Source organism: Hyaena hyaena, unplaced genomic scaffold (genome assembly GCF_003009895.1).
Source record: "Hyaena hyaena isolate Hyena2069 unplaced genomic scaffold, ASM300989v1 scaffold_61, whole genome shotgun sequence".
Lineage (NCBI taxonomy): Eukaryota > Metazoa > Chordata > Mammalia > Carnivora > Hyaenidae > Hyaena > Hyaena hyaena.
The window spans coordinates 1,651,805-1,668,279 of record NW_024080693.1 but is presented as its reverse complement, the minus strand read 5'-3'; the positions used below and the strand labels follow the sequence as shown (position 1 = coordinate 1,668,279).

At 51.0% G+C, this 16,475-nt stretch overlaps 1 protein-coding gene across 3 annotated transcripts in view; it reads right to left on the bottom strand.

Moving 5' to 3' along the window:
* Window positions 1–16,475, bottom strand: part of ANKRD27 (ankyrin repeat domain 27) — a 52,522-nt gene that overhangs the window by 16,093 nt on the left and 19,954 nt on the right. For 2 of the 3 annotated variants that reach the window (XM_039231907.1, XM_039231909.1), the window contains exons 5-20: window positions 16,119–16,273; window positions 15,624–15,683; window positions 15,481–15,534; window positions 15,305–15,370; window positions 15,139–15,215; window positions 14,361–14,482; window positions 12,850–12,928; window positions 12,232–12,364; window positions 7,595–7,687; window positions 6,427–6,554; window positions 5,769–5,851; window positions 5,278–5,393; window positions 4,843–4,935; window positions 2,818–3,015; window positions 1,146–1,205; window positions 928–1,047 (exon numbers count right to left, since the gene is read on the bottom strand). In XM_039231907.1, coding sequence (XP_039087838.1) covers window positions 928–1,047; window positions 1,146–1,205; window positions 2,818–3,015; window positions 4,843–4,935; window positions 5,278–5,393; window positions 5,769–5,851; window positions 6,427–6,554; window positions 7,595–7,687; window positions 12,232–12,364; window positions 12,850–12,928; window positions 14,361–14,482; window positions 15,139–15,215; window positions 15,305–15,370; window positions 15,481–15,534; window positions 15,624–15,683; window positions 16,119–16,273 — 1,637 coding nt within the window. The remainder of the gene's footprint in view (window positions 1–927; window positions 1,048–1,145; window positions 1,206–2,817; window positions 3,016–4,842; window positions 4,936–5,277; window positions 5,394–5,768; window positions 5,852–6,426; window positions 6,555–7,594; window positions 7,688–12,231; window positions 12,365–12,849; window positions 12,929–14,360; window positions 14,483–15,138; window positions 15,216–15,304; window positions 15,371–15,480; window positions 15,535–15,623; window positions 15,684–16,118; window positions 16,274–16,475) is intronic. The other variant, XM_039231908.1, reaches the window with a different exon arrangement.

The following is a 16,475-nucleotide window of genomic DNA, read 5'->3' as shown; positions in this document are numbered from 1 at the left end:
ATTGGTCTGTGGAGTTTTCCCAGCTTGTTCGAGCTCAAGCACCGCTGAGACCCCCACGTAGGATGTCCGGGAGGGCGCTAGTGTACACCAAGCCCTCTACCACCCGTGCTCTGAAAGGACTCTCTGCCAGTGATGTGGCCAGCTGACATGATGGGCCTCCTAAGAGCCCAGCCACCCTCTAGAACCACATGTATTCAGCCCCCATCATCCGAAAGCTGAGGGAACATGGGGGGCACTCCCCTCACAGGAACGATTTCAGGTCTCTGTTAGATTCTGGAACATGTCTCTTGGCTTGTGCTGCTGTGCTATCGCCTCAAGCTAAGCTTCTCGGGCCTTCTGAGAGCAGATCACGGCGTCTGGGGGTGGCCAGGGACAGACACCCTGGGTGGACACAGTGAGGTTCCCTGTCCACAGGGGAAGAGGGGAAGGAGTCATGGCATATGCGTGGAAGGGTCTGCTCTGTGGGCTGACACTGGACAAGCTCTCAGGTAGGTTAAATAGAGGGAAAAAAACAGGTGGTGAGCCACCTTTTATAGAACACGTGTTTGCAAGCAGTCAGGAACGACTCATCAGGTTGACAAGGATGCTTATGGAGCGAGTCGTAAGGGCAGAGAATTGAGTCTATAGGATGATCTTAAATCTGTGCACCGACAGGGGACTTTACTTGCACCTTTCTCAGAAAAGACTCCTTCTTCTCTCCCACTGCCACATACACACACACTATCCCCAAGATGAAGCTGTTTCAGGAACCGACCATGCAAGAAGCAGGGCGAGAGCTGGCTTCTCCAACTGGCTGGGCTCCCCTCCAGGCCACGGCCCAGGAGTGCCAGTGTTGGCCTACTGGGCAGCCCTCATCATGCCGTGGTTCTTTTAGCCGCCGTGACACAGGGCTGCCATCCCGTCGGCCCTCCCGTCTGGGAGCCTCACCTCCCTGTAGTCCTTCTTGGGCTCCTCCCGTCTGGAGCGTGCCAACGCGGAGGAGAAGCTGGAGGTGGAGGAGGCCTGGCTGATGGAATCCACAGGGCGCTGAGCGGGCTGCACAGGGACCTGCAGCCAGGGGGCCCGACAGGAGAAGGTCCTCGTGAGGGCCAGAGAGCAGGCCCTGGGCTCGGAGAGGGCCACCAACCCCAGCCCTGCCCACTCACCTCGGAAGACTTCCTCCTCCTCTCCAAGGACGGATGACGGGCTTCCATTATTGACAGAATCTAGGAGGAGAAGGGGTCGTGGACAGTATTAGGAATGGGGAAGGTCGCCAGAGCACCGTCACCCTGTGCCCTGCTGCCTGCCCATCCCCTCGGAAGGTCACACAGCCCGATCGCACTCTTGGAGGGACAGAGAAGCCACGGCCTAAACGGGAGGAGCTGGCCCAGGATCACACTGACTAAGCGTGGGCTTCCTGCTGCCACCCCTCCACTCCTGCTGTCCACCAGCTGGGCCTTCCCGTGAATGGGCTCAGAGGACAGGAGAAGCCCAGGCACAGAGGGGGCCCCCGGGCGGTTTGCCCACAGACACAAAGCGAGACCCTCCCACTGGCATCCCCAGGTCTCTGGCAGGAGCAGATCACAGCTGAGCCAAGAAGGCAGTCTGCCCCTCTCCCTGCACACCTCCTTCTGGAAGGGAGTCCAGCAGCGGGAGAGCCCTCTGCTGCCCAAAGACACATCAGGCCAAGGGTGGCATCACCACAGAGCCCGAGACCCCCCAAGGCCCCCTGGGGTGAGGAGGCGGGGGTGGATTTAAACCTTCAAAACTGCTTCTGATCTTACGTTGTGTTTTTATGACACACAAGATGATGACAACAGTAATGACAAATAAAGAGAGTGGGAGGAGCCATCTGGAGGTGACAAGAACGTCCACGGCATGGGTTGCAGAGCCGCTCTCCACAGCTGTGAACACCATTGAGTCGTACACTTTAAAGAAGTTCAGCTTCTTCTATGTAAGTTGTACCTCAATAAAGTGACTGCAAAACAAAAACTGCTCCCCTAGGAAAAGACCTGAACGCTGAGAGAACACCCTGGAAGAGAGCCGGCAATTGTAAAAGAAGCCAGTGAAACGTCAAGAGGGAGAAAGCAGAGCCTGGGCAAAGAGAATTGGCTGGAGACCCGTATTAACACAGAGTCGCTGATGTGGCCGCAAATCCATGATGCTCTGGACACAGCATGACGGCCTCAGCCCTGCGCTGCCCCGGCCAGCAGGCCGACCGCGTGTCTCTGAAGGTGTCCCTTCAGGCAGAGCAGCTGAGAGAGGCCAGGCACAGAGGACCCACCTCTGTCCACCCCTCGTTCCCCACCCGCCCATGAGCTGAGCACTTTCATGACACTACATGCTCCCAGGAATTACTAACAGAAAAGGATCCGTTCATCCGCGAGTCACTTATGAAAGAAACTGTACCCAGCGATGTTCAAAACTGGCCAAAAGAGAATACGGCTTTCAGGAGTTGAGGATGAAGTAACAGGAAGACAGAGCTGCGACGCTCACCACCTCCACACCCCGGGCCCTGTCCCTGCTCCTCTCGGCCAGAGCCACTGTCCTATTCCCCCGGCCTCCATCTGCTCACACACCCACAGCACTCAGAGGCCGGGGCAAACTCTGTGGCGAGCAACTCTTGAAACAATATGGAGAAAATATGCTCATGAGGCTGGAAATAATATGAATAAGTAAAACCCATTAACCACCGGGTCCCAAATGCGGCAGAGAGGGTGTAGGCCAAGTTCTGCTCTCAGGCGCTAATGTACAGTTTGTCCAGTGTGGCCAAGACCTAACCTTTGGACACTGATTTTTCTTAAAGTCCTTTTGATGCTCAGAAATGAAAAAAGCTACCTTTGAGTTTAGCGCACACTTGAGGGGCGTCTCTTTCAGTCTGTTCTGGACCTCTGTGGGCGCTCCGTTCTGCAACAGTGTCTCTATGATGCCTTGGTAGCCCCAACGTGCAGCTATGTGGAGCGGGGTGTCCCCTTTCTCGTTACCAGTATCCAGTCTGCACGACTGCACGTCATAGTAGACCAGAGCCTTCACACACTGCAGAGAGAGCGGGAAATGCCGCCGTAAGGTCACACGCCGAGCCTCGGGCAACGTCTGTGGACTCCACAGCCTCAGTGCACGTGCTGCTATACCCAGGGCTCCGCGCACCGAGCCAGGGTGCGGGAACAGAGACAGACTTCAAGGGTTCCAGGTGACCTCATCAGGACACACCGTCTCTTCTAAAGAACCCAACTGCCAATCGGGAAGAAAAGGCTGAATAAATTGTGATGTGTCCACGTGCAGAGAGGAGTGACCACAGCGAGCGTGGGACTGCTATCCCTTCAATGCTTGCGAGGTGCAATGCTTGACGTGCAATGTTCCTGGGGAGCTTGGATCAGGGGAGGGTTCCCAGCTCACTGTGCCTAAATCAGGCAACAACGTGGTTTATGCTGAACACCTGCGTTCCTTCCAGGAGCCTGGAATTCAGGTATGTGCCAGGCAGGTGGTATTTACCTGACCGGCTTCCAATAGAAACCTTGGGCCCGGAGTCCCTAATGGGCTTTCCTGGTAGACAGCACTTCATACTTGCTGTTGTAACTCACTGCTGGATGAACCAGTTATGGCCTGTGTGTCTCCCTGGGGACAGGACGCTTTGAAGCTTGCACCTGGTGTCCTCCAGACCTCATCCATTCACCTTTTCCCTGTGGTGATTAGGCTTTGTGTCCTTTTGCTACAGTCAATCACAGCAATACGACTACATGCTGAGTCCTATCAGTCGTCCTAGCTAAGTACTGAACCAAAGGGTGGTGGCAGGGACACAGACACCATACAACGTAACAGAGCACTGGGTACTGATTAAAGAATGGGCTGGATCTATGTTTACTAACCTAGAGCACTTCCATGATGCACTGTTAAGAAAGTAAGTTGCATGAGGCACCTGGGTGGCTCAGTCAGCTATGCGTCTGACTTCAGCTCAGGTCATGATCTCATGGCTCATGAGTTCGAGCCCTGCATCAGGCTCTGTGCCGACAGCTCAGGGCCTGGAGCCTGCTTCGGATTCTGTGTCTCCCTGTCTCTCTGCCCCTCCCCTGTTTGCGCACTTCACACTCTCTCAAAATAAATAAACATTAAAAATTTTTTGTTTAAAAAGTAAGTACAATAGGGACCCCTGGGTGGCTCTGTCATCTGTCAGTTAAGTGTCTGACTCCTGATTTCAGCTCAGGTCATGATCTCAAGTGAGTTCAAGTACCGCATCAGGCTACACACTGTCAGTGCAGAACCTGCTTGGGATTCTCTCTCTCCCTCTTTTTTCCCCCCTCCCCTGCTCTCTCTCAAAATAGTTTTAAAAACTTAAAAAAAAAAAAAAAAGAAAGCTGCATAAAAATGTGTAGGGTATGATCTCATTTCTGCACATCAACCACCTAGCCCGGCCTAACCTGTTTAAACCTACCCCTGCGTCACCACACAGAGAAGAGTGGTGACGGAGAGAGAGTGGGTAGGCAAAACAACACACACACAGTTAAATGTCAAGTGGAAACCGAAACGATACAATTTTTGCTATCACTCCAAACCCCAAAACGTAAAAACTGAATAGGAACAGAGGTAGGAACCAGATGGCAGCAGGGGTGAGTGACGATGACTGAATTTCAGGATAAGGTAACGGGCAATTAAAATTTAGATTTCTGTTATTCCAACAGAGCATCTGTAATAAATTTAAGATGTTTTTAATTAAAAAGAAACCACACGCTGGAACTGTGTGGAACGTTACGTTCCAGTAACGATTGACATAAAGGGACGCCGCCTGTCAAACCGATTGGAAGGGCACCTGTCTCCAGGGGCCGGAGGGGGAGAACAGCTCCTCCGGGAGCGGGAAGCGCCACTTACGTCCTCGTGGCCGTAGGTGCAGGCCAGGTGGAGCGGCGTGTTGCCGTTGTTGTCTTGCACGTCGGCGCTGGCCTTGTAGTGCAACAGCAGCAGCTTCCAAAAGAGAGAGCGCGGTGAGCCCGGCCGCCCAGCGCGCAGGCGCACAGGGCCTGTGGGAGGCGTGGCCTGGGGTGCCGTGGGCGAGGTGGCCCATTTCAACCTGCAACCGCGTCTCCCTACGCCGCGATTAAAAGTATCCATCACCCTCAGCCTTCCCTTCGAGGCGCTGAGGCATTCACGGTTAAGGCCTGGCGCCCAAACCCTCTGCCCCGAAGCCATCGCATTGTGTCAGACCCACACCGCAGGGTTCCGTCCCGTGGGCCTACAGCCCCTTCAGCTCGTACACGCGGCCGCACCCTGAGCCTGCAGCCGACCCAGGGTGCGATACCGGCTCACCGTCACGCTCTGGTAGCCCTTCTGGCACGCGAGATGAAGCGGGGCCGACCCGTGGTAGTCCGTGGCGTTCACCACCGCGCCTTTGGAAACCAGGAGGTCAATGAGGGATGCCTGCCCTGCAGAACAGAAGGATTGCACCACAGAGAAGGAAGGAGCAGAGGCTCTCCAAACCCTATATGTGAAGCCCCAGTATTTTACCCTCTTGTTCTCTGGCAGGAGACATACCGGAAGAGTCTTCCTGCTTGAGAGAAACCCGAGCTAATATCGAGTCAGACTCTACAGATTCAGGACACTGTAGGGTGTCTGGCGGGGGTTCAGCACAGGGCCACCCCTCAGCAACATAAGGTGGTGAAAGGGGTACATGGCACTGCCCCTTCCACCCCCAATTCCTCTGCCCTGTCAGTCAGGCCTCTGCTGGACCCCTCTCCCCTCCTCCCCATCCCTCTGCCTTAAAAGCTCACCCAACCAAAGGCCAACCCAAGACCACATACCACAGAGGGCAGCCACATGGAGGGGTGTATGACCCCTGTCGTCTCTGGAAAATGGAGTGACAATGGAGGGATCATTCAGCCTCCTAAAAGAGGAAGAAGATACAGAAAAATACATCCTTGAAACAGAAGGGCAAAGCCTCTCCCTACCATGCTGGACATGCCAGGGTCCTGGGGCTAGCGGACGGATCTCAGGGTGTGAGCCAAGCTGGGTCTCTTTAACAGCTTCCCAGAGATCATCCAGGCCCTGTTTGGCCTCCTGCGGGTGATGCTGCCGGTTCCAGCATCCCTCCCCACACCCACCCCTCCAGGCCTTGACACCCAGCAAAAACAGCTTGCAAACAGCCTGACGAAGGTAAGGTAAAACCCAAAGGGTTACTGGGAGAAGCTGACATCCCTCCCACCCTAAAATCTACTTTCTATGGCTGGGCAGGCTCCATGCCCGCCTGCTCTGGCATCCCGCCCAGCAGAGTGCCGAGTATTTTACGACCTTTATCCTATCCGATTCTCCAAAGAGACGGGTGTTTTTGTCTTCACTTTACAGCCGCGGAAACAGTGTAGCGAAGGGAAGGTCTTTATTCAAAATGGCACAACCAATAGTGGAAAAGCCCTGTCCAGGCCCATGCCTGCCGTTTGCTGGCCTCCTCAGGGACCTTCTTACCCAGAGACCAGTTTCTCACAGTCATCGCAGAAGCACAGAGGGTGACACATCCTTTGGACGGCATCTTTATCTTGGTCACCTTGGCTCAGAAGTCTTTCTACCTCTTTCTGGTTACCTGAAGCAATATGCTAAAAAGTGACATCAAAAATAAGGAATTACTTGCTTTTTAAGGCATGAATGTTTGGAACATCCTTACAGAAGCCGGGATCTCCATATGGAGACAGGACTTGCTCTTTGGGACGTGTTTCAAAATAACCTGGCGGACAGGGCGACTGGCTGGGGGTGGAGTCGAAACAAAACGAAGATAGCCACGTGGGTGTGCATTTATACTCTATTTGTTTTTGGAAATGTTACAAATCTTCTGTAACTTAAAATGATGCCGATGTGGCAAAATTCCCAAAGCAATGGTGGGGGAGGCCCACACCTCCTGAACCTCAGCATGGGTGCTGACTCCTCGCTAGCACACCCCTCGGTCCTGTGCCCCTGGATGCTAACAGAGCCTCGGCCTGGGGGGAAGGGAATGGCTGCAGTTAGCAAGAGGTCCCATCAAGAAACAAGCCTAGGGGGCTCACCCCCGTGCTCCTCTCAGGAGCTCCTCTGCCCCAAGGAGGCTCAGGGGGTGCTCCACCCACGCAATTGGGTTCTGGGTCTTCAGAAGCACCCACAGGCTCCCGGAGATGTGCCTTCACTCGGCCCTCGCTGACTACCCAGCCTCCCACCTGGCCAGCCTCCCAGGGCTCAATGCATGAGCGATGAAACCACCACCAGGCGCCACACTCCCACAAGCATCGGTGACCTGGGGCCCCCGGGGCCCAGGAGAGGTGTCAGCTCTGCAGAGGCCACCAGTGAGGCGCCACAGAGCAGACCTTGAAGAACAAGTCATATTTTGCCGAGTGGAGAGAGGACAGCCCGGGCAGAGGGCTGTAGGGGAGGCCCAGTGCCCTTGGTGTGCCAGCCCCTCCTGGCTGCGGCACAGCACACCCCAGGGGAGAGGGGCAGATGTGAATGCTCAAAATTCCCCCCACCCACCCGGAGCACTGCGGGACTTCAGTGTTTCACCAAGCGGACCGCCCTGATGGCTTCCACAGAGACCCCAGAGATGCAAAAAGAGACCCCAGAGATGCAGGAAGATGAAACACTCCTCACACACCTGAGCCCACAATCTTACCTTAAACAGACAATCGATGGGAGTTGAAGTCATCTGAGACAGTAAGCTCATTCTCTGCTTCAGGAATAGCCTGTCACCAAATCCTTCAGACTCCTGCAGAGAAAACCCAACAATCTGTTTTACCAGCTTGTCACAAGATGTCAGTGCAGACCCTTCAAAACAGAGAATCCCGGAGTAGTCCTTGCTACTTCGCGCAGAACAGGATCTCGGCAGTGCCTCTCTCCATGAGCCAGAGAGCAGAGCCTCATCCGGCTGGGAGAAGCGCCTCCCGTCTGTCCCCATAGGAAGCAGCAGCCGTGATGGTCCCTTCCCAGCAGGGACGTGGGCGAGGGGTGGCACGCTGTCTCTGCGCACCCGTGTGTGGAATGTGTCATCACTGTGTGTGGAATGTAGCTTGCACACACCATCACCCTCCGGATGGAAGCCTGGACCATCCTGTCTTCCTCCTCCTCTCAGACTGCTTTCCTAACGCCTGCCCAGTCCTACCCCCTGCCACTTTATCTGGGCATACAGATGAGAAAACCATTTGACGGGCTGTTCTGCACTTCTCCGTGTCAACCAGCAGGAGAGAGGGGGGGTCTTTTGCTCTTCTCACACACTTATGAAATTAGCAGACAATATGGCCACTGTTCCCAAATCCTAGCACATACCAGAGTCCACCCTAAATAATAAACTCAAGTCTTCATATTGCAGGTAATGTCTACCTAGCTACAAAAATCTAAAAATGCATCCCTCCTTTATGAAATAATTCCTCACAAGTCATGTCAATGCTCACTGGATCACCTGCAACTTGACTAATGACAAATGAACTTCCCCAGAAGTTTCACTGGGAAGTAAGGGTGGTTTCTTCCCCAGCCGGTTGCTGCCAGAAGAACTCCCCAAACCCTGACAAAACGATGGGAGAAGGCCCTTTATGGCCCTCTAAGTTCTGACGTTAGAGATCTGGCTAAAGGCAGAGACCAAGGCACCTTTAGGAATGGCCCATTTCTGGGGTCCTCTGTCAGACAGGGTCCCTCACACTGGCTCCTGAGGGGGTTAGCCCAACACACACACACCAACCCCTCAGGGTGAGAGCCATATTGCTCCTGTCTGCCATCAGCTACATAAGGCTCTAACAACCTGTTTTATTCAGTGATTTATTTTTATTTTATTCAGCCAACCAGCTTAAAGTCAGAGGAATGTCAAAGACGTTGTTGCTCAGGTAAATCTGGGGTCCCTGGACTCTGGGTAACTATATGAATGGCAACGCTGAAGAGGGGCAAGTCCTGAGGGCTTGAATCTTCAAGGATAAAGGAGCTACCAGAAGAGACCAGATGTCAGCTCAGATCTATTTGGGAAAGGGGTAAATACTATTTATTAGGAAGCCAATAAAGAGAAAAAGACCAGAAGCCCACAAAGCTGGAACAGAGAAGGGTACCGATTCTTTCAGAGTTCTCCCCGTTTTTTGGTCTACAAAGGTTAAACTAGAGTCATCCCATTAATGCTCATTTTCAAGAAGCTAGTCTTTATTTAAGTCTTTATGCTTCAAGAATATATATAAGGTTACCTCAAGTACAATGACACCTTCGGGGGTAAAATTTCTGTGAAGCAGCCTTGTATTATATAAAGAGGCAATGGTAAAACACAATTTGAGTTACTAATACTTAGTCCTTAATGCTTTTCAGAAGCCTCACCTGCTGTGCGGGGATACACTTGAGCTCCTTCCCCAGGAAAGGCCACCGACATAGAGCAGTGGACTCCCACATTCCAAGATGGAACTGCACTGGTGACCAGAATCCAGTCAGCAGCTGGGGCCAGAGGCAACAGCACTGGCAGAATCTCAGGGCCAGCATCACGAAAGACAAGGAAGCCACACTCCCTGCTCAGTCAATAAAGTAAGGGGCATCTCTCAGGCCTGACCCACTCAAGACCCCAGGGACTGGCTTCACAGCCAGCTGTAAGGATGACGCACACCTTGTCCCTACATCTGATGGGACCAACCACCCCCCACCCAGAAAGGCAGGACCAGGGTCAGACACCACAGACAAGAGGGGCACACTGGACTGTGTCCCTACCTTGCCCACCCAAGTTAATGGCCTTCCTTGGGGCCATCCATACAGGATGCACCAGAGAACCTGGAAACAGAGATGCCTGGATGCAGGGGTGTCAGAAGAGCAAGTGAAGGGCACCAGGATCACCTTGTGCTTCACAAAGGCACGTTCAAGTACCCTATTTGCTTCTTGTAAACCCCTAGCAAGAGGTCAAACATACAGCATCATCTTCAGTGTAGACAAGCAATGGACATAAACTTAGACAGACTTGCCCAAGGGCAAACACAAGGTATCAGGTTAAAGCCAACATCAGCACAAGAAGGGCCACCTCTCAAAACTCCCCCAAATCCAGTGCCACCTGACTGGCTCAGGTGGTGGAGGATGAGACTCTGGATCTCGGTGTTGTGAGTTCGAGCCCCATGTTGGGGATAGAGATTACTTAAAAATAAAATCTTAAATAAATAAAAATTCAAAAAAACAAAAAACAAAAACCAACCAATCAAACAAAAACAACTATCCCAATCCCACTTGGGACATTGTGTGAAGTCCAAGTGGATGTGGGAAGCCAACTGTTGCTCTGTGGTCACCCACCTCCTTACATTCTGGTCAAAGGCTTCAAGTGTTGGGTTTCCTGCCTACACACCACAGAGAGTAAGCAAGCAGGATAGCTGTGGTGCAGGACGGGAACAGCAAAGGGACAGCAGCACCCTCAGGAGGCAGGCACCTCCCCCCAGGTGACCAGGGGGATGGCAGGGATTCAGTCTCCGTGCCAAGAAGAAGAGTATAATCTCAAATTTTGGTTAAAAAATACAATTGTATAGACACAGGAAAAAGGTATATACCAAAACATCAGTAAGGCGTCTCTAGCTGGTGAGTTTATGAGAGGTATTTGTCTTCACTGCAACTTTACACGGCTGGTCCTTGAACAACACAGGTTTGAACTGCACGGCTCCACTTATACGGCGACGGACACAGCACTGTACTCTAAATGTATTTTCTGGGGCACCTGGGTGGCTTAGTCGGCTGAGCCTCCGACTTTCGCTTAGGTCATGATCTCACGGTTCGTGGGTTCGAGCCCCGCGTCGGGCTCTGTGCTGACTGCCAGCTCAGAGCCTGGAGCCTGTTTCGGTCTGTGACTTCCTCTCTCTCTGACCCTCCCCTGCTCACGCTGTCTCTCTCTCTCTCTCCTAGAAATAAATAAAACATTAAAAAAAAATTTAAAAAAAAAAAAAAAATAAATAAATGTATTTTCTCATTCTTGTGTTTTTCTTAATAATGCTTTCTCTTCTCCAGCCTACTTTATTATAGTAATATGATATACAATACTTCCAACATATAAAATAACTCTCTTTTTAAAGTTTTTTTTTTTTTGCAATGTTTTTATTTATTTAGTTTTTTGGGGTTATTGGGGGGGTTGTTTTTTGTTTTTTTGGTTTTTTTTGAGAGAGAGACAGAGTGCAAGCAGGGCAGGGGCAGAGAGAGAGGGAGACAGAACCTGAAGCGGGCTCCAGGCTCTGAGCAGTTAGCACAGAGCCCGACACGGGGCTCAAACTGATGAACTGTAAGATCATGATCTGAGCCAAAGTCAGATGCTTCCCTGACTGAGCCATCCAGGTGCCCCCAAAATATGTCTTAATTGACTGTTTATATTATTGGTAAGGCTTCTGGTCAATAGTACGCTACCAGTAGTTAAGTTTTTGAGGCGTTATACGCTGATTTTCAACCACGTGAGGAGTCAGCAGCTCTAACCCCTGTGTTGTTCAAGGGCCAACTGTATATTGCAAATATTATTTGTAAGCAAGAAACAATCAGGAAAAAAAAAGACTATTGTTTTGGGAAAAAACAACATAAAACGCTATATATGATATAAATTATGTGACGTATACAGGGAAGGAAAAAAGACAGGAAAACACATACACATGTTAACAATGAATGAAGTCAGGGGAACTGTTTTTACCCAAGTGCACCTATCCAGGCAGGCCTATAGTTTTTTCCAGATGTTTTACCTTATCATTACTTGGGGAGATTCTAACATCGGCAGAAAATTAAGACCAAGGGAGTGTTCAATCCTCAGGACTCCTGGTTTGTAATACAGCAATCTCTTCATTTTATTAATTTCAACTTTGTGATTTCTATGAGTCCTGTCACATTTTGCTGGCTGGGGAAAACAGGCCGGCAACGCAACCTTGGTTTAAGATTCCCACACTTTGCATAGAAACCTAATCACTTCCCCTAAGCCAAGCTCGCCAAGTAAATAATAAGACCAGTGAGTCCTAAAATTGCATTTATTAATAGCCTTATCTAGATATCTAGGTATCCAAACTCATGGTTTCTAGCCTCCCTCTCCTGCCTATTCTTTTGAGTTGAGGATTAATGAAGCAGGAGGTTAACCATGTGAATCCCGGTCATAACTGCCAACTTTCACAACCAATTGGGTGCTTAGTGTTTCAGTCTGCGGGGGGACTGTCAAGCCTCACAGCCCTTCGACAGCGGAGGCCTCATTCTTGGGAGACATTTAAGAATCCCCCTCCCCACCCACCACCCTCAGAACCCTACCGAACATGCCCTGACACCCACAAAGAAAGGCCAGGGCAGGAGGGATCTTACGGGCGGCTTAACGGAGAGGCTTCCTTGCCGAATATATTCGATTGCAGCCTCAATGGAGGTCAGGCAGTATCCCAATTCATCTTTTGCTGAGCTGCTAAATCTGAAGTTTTTGATATAACTCAAATTTGCCATCCTAACAAAAGGAAGAAGAAAGTGTGATTGTTGTTTACCCCATCCACACCTCTCCAGAAACAATGCTATCGGCGTGAGTGATTGAAGTCCGCTAGCTCCGGGGAGCTATGACTGCTACCCCCTTAACCCCGAGCGCACGTGCAATTAGGAAAATAAGTACCACTACCTGGTCATTTCCTGGAGTTATGCTAGTTTTTAAAAAGCTGATTATTGTAAAGTGAACCAGGGGTTCCCATCGGAGGAGGATGGGCTTTGGAGTTGGAATGGAAGCCAGCTTTTCCATCACTGACTAGCTGCATGTTCCAGAACAAGAAGTATAAGCTCTCTGGACCTCAGTTTCCCCATCTGTAAGAGGAATGATAGCCACCCCGTGCAGAACAAATCCAGGGCAGGCCCAGCAATGGACTCGTGAGGGCGCTCAATCTCCTGTAGTTATACTGAAATCATTTTGCCATTTTCAAAAAATAGTTTAGCAGAAAATATTACCAATTGGGGATCTCTGTTTTCACAAGCAAATACAGCAGGACGGAGAGCAGATCGTCAGCACACATGGTCTCCAAGTTAACTGCAGGAGGGAAACACAGGTCTGAAGCCGTCATGAGACTCAAGTAGACCAACAAGCCTATCGACTCCCCACCGTCATCCAGCCCACAGAACCGCAATCCAGTAAGACTATGCCTTGGGGAGGGAGAGGTTCGGCTGTACAGTTTCCTTTACACTGTCCGAAACAGACGTTCCCTTGAGGGGAGTGCCTAGCACTCTCGGGACACGTGCAAAAGAAAGGAATTCCCAGCAGGTTCCCCCTCACCACCTTGCAGGACGGTTGAAGTCAGGGAAGGTGGACAGAGGTGTGCCCAGAGCCACCTCGGTAAGCCTCTTCCCTCCTGAGATTATTTCCGTTTTATGTACTGCAGGACCTAATGCTCATGCGTAGCTTGTTCTCCATTTTTTCCACTTTGAAATTTTAAGGAGTCCATTCGCTAATCATTCTAAAAACCCGGATAGTGCAAAAGGGCACATGGATATGACTCCCTTTTGCTTTTTTTTTAGCTTCTTTTGCTTTCCTTTTTGTAATGGAAAATTCTAAACATACACAAAAATTAGGAAGAGCGGTCTTATGAACAGCTGCACCCCCATGTACCCGTCACCAGCTTGGCTCCTTTTTCTTTAAGATTAAAGGTGTTTAATTTTAGCCAGAAAATGTTATCAACCAAACATCTTCAGACTGGAACACAGCTGCAGAAGGGGGTCAGAGGGCGGCACTGGACCAAACAAATGGCCCTAAATATCCTAATGTGGCCATACCCCCATACCCTAGTGCCAAGACAGGTTCAAGAGAACACACGACAGGAAGTTTAAAATCAATCATACATGCTGCTGTGTTGGCAAGTTCAGACTTGAGGGGACAGTGTTATTCACTTTGGAAAGTCAGGTTCTCAAAGGACCTACGCAGCTTGGATTCTGATTTATGTATCGGCCACATGATGTCCGTGCAGCTGTGGGGAAGCCTGGCTCATTTTTGAGACCGCTACTTCTCTGCCACCATTTCCTTACCTGAATCATGCCTCACCTACCTCCTCCCCCCATTGCTAGGCACCCACGCATCAGAGCAGACTCCAGGGTGCTTGCTCAGGAACGCTCTGCTGCGTAGGAACCCATCTGAATGACCCTTTAGGATAACAATGCCCCGGGGCGCCTGCGTGGCTTAGTCGGTTAAGCATCTGATTTAGGCACAGGTCATGATCTCACGGTTTGTGGTTCAAGCCCCGCGTCAGGCTCTGCTGACAGCTCAGAGCCTGGAGCCTGCTTTGGATCCTGTGTCTCCCTCTCTCTCTCTCCTCCCCAGCTCATGCTCTGTCTGTCTCTGTCTCTCTCTCAAAAAATGAATAAACGTTAAAAAAATTTTTTTTAAAAAGAGAGAGAGAACACTGCTCCTTAACAGACTCCTGCATCTGGATGTATCCACGCCCCTGTTGGGCCCTCCGCTGAGCACAAACCTCTCTGGCTGGGAGACTGCGTAATTAGCTGTACCACCTTTCGCAAACAAACCAACTTCTGCTGCGGTGAGGTGCATTTGTTCAGCTGGGCCAGCTCTCTCTTTGCACGAGGTATGTTGAAACTGCAAAATAATTTGGCAAGTGACAACTTGAGACCCCAGCTTATAGGCCCTTCCACCTGGGCCTACTATACTGCTGACGACAAACTATGTACTGAAAAACAGAAACAGAAACTCAGAAGCAATCTGGCTCAGGTCAGTGGCAAAACTCAACCCATTTGAATGTCCCATTCAGGATGCAAAAGGATATTATAGCTGCATGAGAAAATTAGGGGGGAAAAAAGTCCTTAGCCCCAGACTGAAATTGCTCAAAAGGGCTCAAACTGTTGAAACATAAACACTTTAGGCAGTTTCGTGTCCTAATGAGATATAAATTAATTCAAAGGCAGGTGCCTCTCTGGCAGGCCTCCCTCAGACGGGCAGGTGAGACATCTGCACGCAGGAGCCTCCTGGGCAAGCGTGTGCTGCCGAGAGGCCAGCCGTGCAAAATCCCGCCCCGGAGCTCCCACCCAGCCGACACGACAGGTACAGGAGGGTGACAGCTACGAAACACGCATCCACCAACCTCAGCCCTTTATCTCTGGCCACAGACACCCGCGCCGTTCCTCGGTGTGAACTAAGTCACACCAGCGTGCAGTCCCTGCCGCGGACAGGCCCGCTTCCAGAAGCAGTGCCCCATCCCCCCAAGGATGCCAAGCCCCTGCGGCACAAACCCTTACCTGCACTCGGGTTTCACACCAATATCCTTCTGCTGAAGATCCTGAAGGCTCCTTGTGATTTTGTTAAAGGCAGCATCCTAGCAACAGATTTTAAGGAAGCTTCAAATCACTTAGAAAAAGTTCAGAAGGCAGCTTCCAACAGGGATGATGGTGACTGAGAACCTACCTCGCTTGCCTCCATCGTCCCCACGTATTTAAAGATCAGATCATAAATATCGTGCTGGACGTACATCTGTGGAACCAATGCACAGACCGCCGTGGGGGGTTGTGCAGGGGTGACAAGGAGAGACCCCCCCCACCGGCGCCGCCGCCTTCTCTCCCCTCCCCGCCCCGGCCTCTTACCTCCACTGCCTGCTTCAGCAGGTTCATCTGGGCCTCCTGCTTGGCAAGCATTTTCTGCGGGACAAGAAGGTAGCACCGTTAAAGAGCTTGCATCGGCGCGCGGGCAAACCGCCGTTCTCTCTTTTCAGAGTCCTGCTGCTTACCAGCTGAGAGTCCCTCAGAAGCTGCTGGAGGCATTTGGTGTAGAGGGCGTTCACCGAGTCCTGTGCAACAAACACAGAGAAACCCGTCACTCTCACAGTCTGAGGCGACGACACAGAACCCAGGATGGGTGATGTGTCCCAGAGTGAGAACATCTCACAAGATGTATTTCCTGTATTTAAGTCCTAAGACAAGCTTATCAAATAAAATGATGTGATTGTTTTCAACTTTTCTTTTTTTTTAGGTGTATATGCATGAAGGGCAGGAGAAAATTTCCTTTGGGCTCAACATAGGTGATAATAACATTCATCTTTGTATTTTGTCATGTTCACATTTTCTCCGGTGGCTTGTTCTACTTTTATAAGTTAGAGAGGAACATTTAAACAAAACTTCCGACAGCAGGCAGCACAGTTTCGGAGTGAACGGAGAGGGGTCCCCGTGCTCTTGAACTGGCCTGAGGCAGGGCATGTCTGGCAAAGCAAGACACAGCTACTGACTATGTGATGACGCAGGCTCTTTCTTTCACATTCCCGGAAGGTTCGCTGGAAAGAGGCAATGCTCCTGTCGAATCTCTCCGCGTGTCTTCCCAAAAACTCTCTCACATCTTCGATGGTTTTCAGGGAAAAGGGGTCTGAAGATGTTGAAGACTCTTCTGAAAAAGAGACAGAGAGTCAGAATGGCGGAAGCCTTCACAGGTTCTTAAGGTGGGGGAAGCATCACCTCCTTTGCCCTGCTTCCCCAGGGTCTAGAGCCCCATCTCCCAGAGGAGAGGAGTTATTTCAAGATACTACCCAAGAGCAGCTCAGGGTCCAGACAGCCTGGTCCTCTGGAAACCCTTTCCCTGGACAAAACAA